We start from the raw sequence: 10,845 nt of genomic DNA, 5'->3' as shown, positions 1-10,845 counted from the left end.
TTACTTGCTCATAATCACCAAAATAAAGCAAAAACCAAATAGCAACAACAACAAAAGTCATGTCTTGGTTACAAAGAATGCCAAAGGGCACACTCATGTTCTCAGACACTGATGGTACAACACGACTTATCCAGAGGTAGAAAACAGAAAAACAGGAAAGAGGTTCAACGTGGTTAGCGATTTTATCGCTAACTGAAGTTTTCTCCAAAAAAACAGAGGGGCATATCTTTGATATGTAAATTATTCTGCGAAAGAGGGAGCTTGAGGAGAACTAACATGGGCACTAAGAATATATTTTTTTATTTAGAAAGACAGAAATCTTTGATGTCAACATTTACATTAAATTTATGCACACTTATTTAAAAATTAATTTGTTAGATGCAAGTTACTCTCACACAGTTAGACTGAATTAACCTACAACATGGGATCATACCAGAAAAAGACCACTGTGATCAGAGCAATGGTTTCTTGTGTCAACTACAAATGGCTCACGTTTAAAAAAAATGGTATGTAAAGCACACCCATTATACCTATAGTGTGTATCAAAACTAAAGAGAAGAGTGAGCTGGGATGCCAGTGGTGGAGTAAGGCTGATGGACCCAGCCTCAATGTATAGAATGTTAGTGATGATCTCATCCAGCTGCTGTATGTGCAGCCAGGAAAACTGAATCTTCACACTTGGGAAGAAGGCTTCTCAAGGTCAGAGCAAAAAGGTCTCACGAGGGGGCCCACAAGGTGTAACTCGCTCACACTTATTTTATCACTCCCCCCAGCACAGTGCCTGGTACATGGTAGGTATTGTACAAATATTTTGCGTGAGCCAATGAATGAAAAAATGATTAGACAAATGAATGAATGAGGGAGACGATGGCAGAGCTGGGCTAGACTATACTTGCAGGGCCAGAAGTCTGACAGCATCTGGACAATTAGGATGATGACTTGTTGTCACCAAACGTCCCTCAAAATTGTTCTAGTTTGAGTCATGTTGGTTAAAGAGGCAATGCCAGGTGTCTCTAGAAGCTGATACACTGTGGCACATTTTGAAGTCATTTTAATTCTCTTTCACCTTTTAATTTATCAGCGGTATTGCTTATTCAGTAGTTACCGCTCTTGGAAGAGGCTCTTTGTCAACTCCACCACGGGACACTTAACTTGCTGAACCGCACCACTGTGACACTGCTCACATCTACATCATGTCTTTGGGACGGATGATGGCCAAAGACCCTTGTTTCTACCCCACCCCCACGATCTGAACACTCAGTAACAGGCACCTGGACTAATAATAGTGTCCACTCTAAGGGCAGTTTTCAGAAATGAAGAGGAGCAGAAGAGGATAAAAGTGAAAGGGTGGAGTCTGTGAACGTTTAAACTGCTTGATGGAAGGAGAAAAGCTGTTAGATGTGTTATAATTGGAACAGCATATGCAGGCCTCAAAGGAATATTCAGGCAATTGGAAAATACCTTTTCAGGTACAGGGTGAAGGGAGGAAGTCAACAGCAGGCATTGGTGTGTAAACAAGTCAAATTTAGGTGAAAGAAGAGTAGGCATGTTTCATTATGGATTCTTGGAAGCTGTTCTCTGCAGATTTAAATGGGTAATTGAGAGTGACATTTAAAGTGGCAGGAGACAGTCGGGGCAAAAGCTTCCGTGTTCCCAATAGTCAGGTTCAAGTGCAAGAGAGGTCTTTGTAAACAGAGTTTATGGCAGTCTTTTGTGGTAGAAGGGGGTCACTAAGACTGCTTAGGGACCCAGGTAAACTTCCAGCCTCCCTCCTCATCTCGACAAACAAAGGCTTGTCCCTGGTGGAAGGAATGAGTTTTCACATTACAGTGAGGGCTCAGGGATGTGGAAAAAGCCATCTCTGTTTTATTGGGTGACACATCAGAAGAATAGTACGGAGGAGTGTGCAGCCCTCCTGGGGGATTTGAAAGTTGAGAAAGGAAGGGAAAATCTTCCCTGTGCCCGGCAGTGCTATGTGAGGGGGTTGCTCGGTCACCCCCATAGTCAATTGGCAGATCCTCCCTGGGGACATTTTCATAATCAACTGCATCATCCAGAAATGGGGGAAATGTGTTGGCAATTCTTCTGGGATGAGAGGAGTGGGCACTGTAGTTAGCTGATAAAGTGTCATCAATGGTGTTGAGGTCTTTCAACCCAAGTGTTTGAAGAACCCAAGGGTCCACAGGGGGCCCAGGCTGTTCTTCACATTTAGCAAATTCACTAGAGAGGTTTCTCTTGGCCTTTTTGTGATGGGGGATCTCAGGAGGAAAATATCTTTGCTCTTTGGGTCTCCTCTTTCCCTTTCTGAATTGTCCACATGCTTTGGAGAACTCATCTGATGACAGCAATTTCTAAGGAAGCAGTATTTGAAAATATACAGTCAGATAGTGAACCAAGATCATTTTCTTTACTGTTGTCTAATAAAACTCCTTCACATATTTACTAGTCACCTTAGTTTCTTAGAAAACGTGATTAAAGTTCCATTCTCCCCCCCACACACAAACACATACGTAAAAGTAATTGGATTAGTTACTGTTTCTAAATTAAAATCTATAATGACAAGTAACTACCTGGAAACCATCATTCCTGTTTTTTACTAATCACTCAAAAGTTGAAAGGAATAAATAATGTCTTTAAATTTTCAATTCAGGGAAGTAATTAGTATTATAATAATGGCAATAATAGCAACTATCACGTATTGAACACTGACTACATGCATGATAATCTCGTTTTATAAAATCCACTTTATTTTTTTTTATTATTTTTTTAAAGATTTTATTTATTTATTTGACAGAGATAGAGACAGCCAGCGAGAGAGGGAACACAAGCAGGGGGAGTGGGAGAGGAAGAAGCAGGCTCATAGCGGAGGAGCCTGATGTGGGGCTCGATCCCGTAACGCCGGGATCACGCCCTGAGCCGAAGGCAGACGCTTAACCGCTGTGCCACCCAAGGCGCCCCTCTAAAATCCACTTTAGTGAGGAAACCGAGGCGCAGGCCTATTAGTGACTTACTAAGGATCATGCAGCCTAGACTAAATCTAAGTCATCTGAATCTAGACAGAGCAACTGACTGAAACAATATCTAACACTGTTTCTTCCTATTCTGTTAACTTCCGTAGCACTCTCATGTGATATACGTTATTCTACATCTTGAACAACTGGGGAAAAGAGAGAAAAAAACTGCCTCATCAATATCATTTACTAATTTAATATATGTCCTTTTTAACAAAATGGTGACTGGAGTTAGGAGCCCAAGGTAATAACTCTAAGATGTGCTCCTTTTCTTAACAAAGCTGACTGGCTTATAACTGAAGTGTAAAGGAATCAGATATGGTACCCTTTCTTCTCTGAACTCTTATTTCCAGTGAAAATGGTAAGAAGCATCATCAATTTAAATTAAATAATATCAAATAATGCAGCTTGTCTAGCGGCAAGGTAAAGATTAATGACAGAAGCAATAATGATAACAGAATGGCAAAAAGATAACAAAAATATGAAACCCAAAAGAAAGGAAGAAGAACAGAAAGAGACTGTGGACAAGCTATTTGTCCTTGAGTTAGAAATAGTCCATTTTAAAAGTATAAGAAAAAACGTTCACTAAAAGATAATGTAATTGACGATATATAATCGCCAGTCAAGAGATCTGGGCTCCAGCCCTATTCATAACATTTTAGAGCTGGGGAGATTCTTAAAGGATCTTTTAGCCCCTGCATTTACAGATAAAGGTAAGTGAGGCTAAGTGACAGAGAGATTTACCAAAAGTCAAGCAGATAATTAAAAGAACCGAGTGTCTTTCAGATCTGATTCCCACTCCAGTGTTCCATCCATTTAACTCTGTCTTTTGATTAACCTCTGCTGTCTTAGCAATCCGTTGGACTGGCTTTTGATTCTTAAACAACTCTTTTTGTAATATATGGTTAAAATATGCAGTCTAGATACTTCCAAGAAATGATACATAAAAATTCTTGAGGAAGTGCTATATTTCTTTCAGAAAAATCCATCTAGCCTGCGAATGCCTTTGAAGCCATGTGTTCAATACATCTCTTACACTTCAGCAGTTTGACCCAAATAGTCTCCATTCTCAAATCACTGCTCTGCTCTTATAAATGAGATAGCCACATACCTTGGCCTTTTCCTCAAGACATTTAACCAAAGCAGAATTCAGGTATTGTCTGAGATGATTATTCTCTTCATGTAACCTAGCAAGTTCTTCTTCCTTCTGTACCAGAGTATCTTGGAGCTGCAAAAAGCATACAATGGTGAAGGGCCCTTTGCTATATTGACTTTGTAACCTTATAATAATGCCACTGATCCTTAACCTGCTTAAACTTGATTATTATTCTATTTGTTTTATGAACCAAACCTCAGGGAGCCCTTGTCCTCTAAGGCCTAAATTCAATCTACACCCACCTACCACCCCATTGTTCAGTTTTGTGCTCTGCAATTTCTATTCATTGCAAAGTATTTGAAGAGATTATATGACTTTTAAGATTGTAACCACAAGGGGATCGGGAAGGTCTGTAGGAAAATGAGCTGCGTGCAACTGTTTAAAAATAGAAAAAGGTGTTTAGAAAGGTTTTGCAGGACTCTTTCCTTGCACGTTAAGAAAAGAAGAAAAACAAAGTGGGGGGTTGGCTTCCCTCATCTTCAGATTGATATGTTTGTATATCCACTAAATTAAATTACTCTCTCAGGAACAACAACAACAACAAACATGGAAAATGAAGCAATCTTTGCAAAAACTTTATAATCATAATTCCTTCTCCAAGTGATGAGCTATATTTATAGATTAAAAAATATTATCATACTCAGTATATCATTCAGTCTCTCCAACAGTCCTCTGAGGAAGGCAGCATAAATCTTTCAATGCCATAGGTAAGGTAAGAGAGGATTCTAGAGGTCAGATAACTACAATGTGTGAAGCCAGGGCTTGACTGTAGGTCCTCCTAGAGGGTTTCGGATGGTGTTGTTGACTTTGTTGTTGTTGTTTTTCCCTCTGACACTGATCACCTATCTTCATGTCCATCCCTCTGGACGTATATCCACTTTGGTTCTAAACTGAAAGTGAACATATGAATTTAACAAGGGAAAAGAGGCATGGTGATGTTAAGGGACGATGTTAAGAATAAACTGCATGCGAATTGAAGTCAGTCGGACGGAGAACAACAAATGCCGTATGATTTCACTCATAGGTGGAATCTAAACAACAAAACAAATGAAGAAGGAAACAAAAAAACAGAATGAGACCTATAAATATAGAGAACAAACTGATGGCTGCCAGAGGGAAGGGAGAGGATGGGCACAATGGGTGAAGAGTAGGGGCAGGAACGGGCTTCTAGTTATGGAATGAATAAGTCACGGGAATAAAAGGCACAGCATAAGGAATGCAGTGAACAATATTGTTGTAGCGTTGCATGGTGACAGATGGCGGCCACACTTGTGGTGAGTATAATGTATAGAGAAGTTGAATCCCTATGTTATGCACCTGAAACGAATGTAACATTGAGAGTCAGCTTTACTCAAATAAAAAAAAAAAATTAAAAAGAAAATAAAACTAAAAAGAAAAAAAAAGAATCGACTACATAGGACACGTTGGTGCAGTCTCAGTATTCTGATGATCTACGCATACCTGCTTGTTTCTGTAGAGCTGAGAGGAAAGCTGGACCTCTTCCCACGAACACGAGTTAGGAACAGGGAAACTGGAGTCACTGGATGATTCTTTGTGAAAATACCAAATGAATAACTGAGAAAACACACTTGCAGTTTTTGTGTAATATAGAGCTCACTGATGGATTTCAGAAAGTTTAACAGATTCAATCACCTTTCTAAAAATAGCTATTGCCTCCACACAGGAAACAACATATTTAAAGCCTTTCAGAAGGGATAAGCATGCTATGAAAGACAAATCTTTATAGGCTATATGCCAAAATGGCTGAAGGGGTGAATTTTTAGGAGCTAGGAGGTCACATTTCTTCCTAATATGTAAATTCCCACTGGCTTAATTTATAAAAACCATCCCATCTGCACTATGAATTCACTCAAATATTTATTGATCCTTCCCCCACTTGGCATAACATTGTAGACAACTGTTTTCCAACTTTCTATCTTATTTTCTAAGGTCTAGTGCTTAATAACATAGTGTTTGGGTCTAGAATCAAATGCTATTTTTGATGCTACCATTTCTCCCCAGATGAAAATCTCTTCCTTTTTGCTTGCCACTTACAGCTGATGAAGAACATTCAGAATTATAAGTGGTAACACTTCCTACTTTAAAATAATTTGGGATAGGCTGGTGATGGGTATTAAGGAGGGCACGTATTGCATGGTGCACCAGGTGTTATACGCAAGTAATGAATCATGGAACACTACACCAGAAACTAAGGATATACTGCATGGTGACTAACATAAAATAATAAAAAATTATTATAAGAAAATAAAATTAAAATAAAATTAAAATTAAATAAAATAAAAATTTGGACCTTGCTTCTCTGAAGACCTTGATGAAAATCTCAAAACTGTATCCTGAACTCATGTATTTGAAATGTCATCATTTGTATGTCTTTTCTGTTTTTGTAGAGTTTTTTTCCCCCCATATTTGATAGCACTATAACTGCGAGTAAAAACTATGCTCGGGCATGCTATATTGGTTCACTTTGATTTTCCTCATCTAGCACAGTTTGACTCTTGCCCAGCTCTACTGAAACTGATATAGTATTGAAATACTTTTGGCAAAATTAGAATGATGAGTAAGGAGACAGGAATTGAATTTTATACAGTTTGGTTTCATATTCTTGGGCATTCTGTCTTCTCTGTCACTTGTGATAGAAAGATAAAATTGAACAACTCCCTTCCCAACATATAAGTGTCTTTCAATATTTTTGGGCTTTTTGTTTGTTTTTTCTCAAGTTCACAAACACACGCGCACACACGCACACACACACACACACACACACTAATGTGGCAGAACCAGGAGTACAGATACTTAATTTTGAAGTGCCAGAGTGTTAATATATAAATTCCTTTAATACTTATAAATACTGTTTACTCAGCCCCAGGTGATAATTAATACATAATTTTCCATCACAAAGTTATCCCTCCCTCCAAAGTTGAAGTCTTCTTTGAGCAAAAAGAAATCATTTTTTTTTTTCTCCACTTATAGGACACTGTGCATAGAACTTCCTTAGGAAATAAAACAGTAAGTTAGTAGTTTTCCTTGCTTCTCTCTTATACCCAGGGAAACTTTCCTGAATTCCAAAAGAAATGTACCAACTGGTGTCTTGACTCCAAAATCATCTCATAGTATTGTTTATAAAACTTTGACCCAACCCAAAATCCCTCAGTGGTTGGAAGTCTCCAGGAACTGTTAAGTGTGGGGAGAAATACGTATGGTCCAGTGGACAAAGGGAAGATTCCCCTTTTCACTATCTGGTACGTATAGAAAAGCAGGTTATTTAGGTGGTAAAATGCAGGAGTCTTTGGGCTTTCTTCAACTTCCCATAGCATCTCTTCTTCTACAGGGTTCTATCCCATGATGCTTTGCAACTATGGGTGCTGGAAAAGGACTTCAGAGCTACCAGGAAAGCAGAAGAGCAGAACTTACCCTGTGCCTGTGGTGCTTGTTGGGGCTCTCTGTTGTCCAGGAGACCAGCAGCCCAGAAAGAGACCCAAGTCTCCGTGGAAACGTCAACACTAGGTTCTGACGTTGTAGTGGAATACGGGCAATTATAGCTCTGGCCTCCTACAAAGTACTGGTCTTGGCAAGGCAGAACAGTGTTCTGTGAAAGTCAGTATGAGGGATCAGGGTGGGGGTGGGGAGGGTCCCAGGAGATGAGGTGATTGGGATTTGGAGGGGAATAAGGGTGGGAGAAAGAGACACAAATTACGTGCAATGAATCAAAAACAGTACAGGTGTTAAGCATAGATTCCAGATGAATTCAAGTGGTCAAAATACATAATTACTAAAAGGGAATCAGCATCTTGGTTTAAAACCCAGTCCTTCCTTAGGAGCTCTCAGCAAAGACCAGGCTAGTATTGGATGGACTAAATTTGTAAATATCCAGGAGTATTTTCTGTTGCCATGACTGAGTCATCTAACAGGCTATCCAGGATCTAAGTAAAAGGAATTCTACTTACTGATTGAAAGACCTAAGAACTATTTGGCTCTTTCTAGCAAATACCTTAATTATATTTCTAATAACCTTGAAAGACAAAGAGCCCAGAATGCTAAGGCTGAAATGGACTGAACATGACATATAAGGAAATCTCCTTATTTTAGCTTCTTAGTGTCTTGCCCCATAAATTTGCTCCATTACTTCCTTCTCTGGATGTAAATGCTACTGGATCCTACAGTGGTCCAAATGGTTTGATATGGATGTAGATACATATAGATACATTCCAGAGATAACTAAATACGTTTTGCTCCTAACTCCAAGCACAGGCACATATAGTCACTCCAAGTAAACATATCACCAAAGCTGAAATATGTTAGTCAGCCGAGACAGCAGGCTCTAAGTCTCTCCAGCACCAGGTCTCTATGCCCTTCCAAAGTTATCTTGCCACTACTAACTGCCTGGCATGTATTCTTCACTGTGTTCTGAGCCAGTGAACAGCCTCCTGCCCCCGACTCCTCAAACTTCAAACACACACTCTTTCCAAATGTCCAAGCAGGGGCAGGTATGCAGCCTTCCTGGGTTAATTTGTACAACAGCCCATTCTTAATTATTTGTCAATGTTTAATCAGGTAAAAAGTCATTCATTTCAGCAGAGCCCAGCTTTGGACAAACTCCTTTTGACCACTACAAGTCTTTTGTTGACTTGAGGACTTTTTTGGGCATAACATAAACAGAGAGAAAATAAAGAAGAAGAAGAGAGAGACACAGAGGAAAGTTAATTAAGTCACAATTTGTTAATATTCCAGTAAGTTAGGTTTTGAAAAAGTCCACTCTTAAAGCAAGTGCAGACCAAAGAAATTCAACCCAAAGTTTATCAAGGGCTATTTTCTTTTATTGTAAAAGCATGTTTGTAGGCTCTTTCCCTGGGGTTATTATTGAAATCAAAGCTGAACTATTATGCAATTGACACCTGAGAAGAAAACAAATCTCAAATACCCCTAGACAAACTCAAATCCAAGTGTTTGCAAATATGTGCATAATCTAGAGGAACGGGTGGAAAGAAAAGTTAGTGCACGTTTAGAGGGAAAGAAAGTTGGGAGAAAAGTACAGAGAGTAGAAATAACACAGCTGGTGAAAGGATGAGAGAGATGGGGAATGAGAGAGAGAGTGAGAGAGAGAGACAGAGACAGAGAAGATAGGGGAGAAGAAAAAGCAGATGGGGCAGCAGAGAAGACCCCTTTTAATGGGCAGGTAGCAGAGAAATCTTGCATCCAAGGCGGAAGAAATTCTTGCAAAGCTTGCTAGCTCTCAGAGTCCCCAGATTTCCCCAGCGCATTACCTAACCGCCAGCTCCTCACTTACCATCTTGCAGGGGAAGAAGGCGCTGCAGAAACTGAGCCCTCAATTTTTCGGAAAGCCGGTGGGAACTTTAAATGGGACTGAGGGGAGGAGCTAGGAGAGGCGAGTTCTAATCTGCGGGAGCTCCCAGTGACGCCGGGGACTCCCGGCGAGCGCCGCCTTCTGATTTGGTGAGAGGCTGTCAAACTGGTGACGTGGGTCAGGAGACATCGAGCCAAAGTCACTGGCATGCAGGGCGACCGCCGCGCGGGGACCCGGAGACCTGCCGCGGCGCTCACCGTCCCCGTGCGCTGCGCGGCTTCGAAACCCGCGCGGTGCTCGCTCGCTGCCGGCTCTCTGCCCGCTCTCTGCCCGCGGTCGGCGGGGAGTTGGGGTGGGCGGGGACCGTGCGGCCGGCCCGATGGGGCGAACCCGGCTCCCGGGGCAGGGCGGGGCCTGGGCAGCCTGGGCGTTCTGGTCGAGAAAGCCTAAAGCAGACTTGGGGAGCAGATGCAGCAGCCCCCAGACTTAATACTGCTTCTGTGAATTTCCTGGCCACGTGATCAATACCAATTTACTGAATGACATTGTGAATTGATTGGCTTTTTTTTCCTTCTCTTTGATAGCTCTCATTTACTCCAACTCCTGAAGTGGGTGTGAAATGTGAAGATGATCTAGGAAGGAAAGTTTCAGGGGAAGAGCCTTTCTCGTGCATTTTGTTCAGTGTTGTCTCCAAAGTGCCTGGAGCAATTCCTAACCTGTCATGGGTGCTCAATAAAGAATTAATTAAGCTACAAATTTAAGAACCTAAAGTGTGTCTGTGTTGGTCCTATTTTCACAACTACGATTATATAGAATAAATTATTACGATTATATAGAATAAATTATTACAATTAAGAAAAATACTTCTCAAAGTATTTGGTTCCCCCCATCTTTTCTTTTGCATTTTATTCTCATGATTCCTATGATGTTATAATCCACAGGAGAAAAAGGAGTAATACCATTTTTAAAACCATCCATCTACCACTAATAGCCAACTCTTATTTCAACTGGCAATAAGCTGGGGGGCAGGGGCTCTTATTGTCCCTGTTTCAGCGGATGATGAATGAAGCTCTGAAGTTAAGGAACTTCACCAATGATGACACAGCAAGTAGCCGACTCGGAATCTGAACCTCTGGCCCCAGCATCCTTGCTCTTAACTATCACAATTCTATTTTATTTTTTCTCATTGCACGTTATAGCAATTCCTGTAATGGTCATTTTTATGCACTGAATAGTGAGTGTTATCTCAGGATTTGTAGGTCGAATCTCCAACCCTGAATGTGACTGTATTTGGATATAGGGCCTCTAAAAGAAGGCATCAAGGTTGAGAGATCATAAGGGTGGTGCCCTAATCT

The 10,845-nt window shown here is 40.6% G+C and overlaps 1 protein-coding gene across 1 annotated transcript; it reads right to left on the bottom strand.

Moving 5' to 3' along the window:
* Positions 1-1,482: 1,482 nt before the first annotated feature.
* GMNC (geminin coiled-coil domain containing) lies at positions 1,483-9,475 on the bottom strand. Its single transcript, XM_002922830.4, has 5 exons — positions 9,455-9,475; positions 7,600-7,774; positions 5,629-5,717; positions 4,123-4,239; positions 1,483-2,351 (listed from the first exon to the last, which is right to left on the bottom strand). The coding sequence occupies exons 1-5, from the start codon at positions 9,473-9,475 to the stop codon at positions 1,731-1,733; spliced, it is 1,023 nt and encodes a 340-aa protein (XP_002922876.1). The 3' UTR covers positions 1,483-1,730.
* Between the last annotated feature and the right edge of the window lie 1,370 nt (positions 9,476-10,845).

Source organism: Ailuropoda melanoleuca, chromosome 1 (assembly GCF_002007445.2).
Source record: "Ailuropoda melanoleuca isolate Jingjing chromosome 1, ASM200744v2, whole genome shotgun sequence".
Classification (NCBI taxonomy): domain Eukaryota; kingdom Metazoa; phylum Chordata; class Mammalia; order Carnivora; family Ursidae; genus Ailuropoda; species Ailuropoda melanoleuca.
Note: the sequence above shows the minus strand (reverse complement) of the source record. Positions and strands in the feature narration are given on the sequence as shown.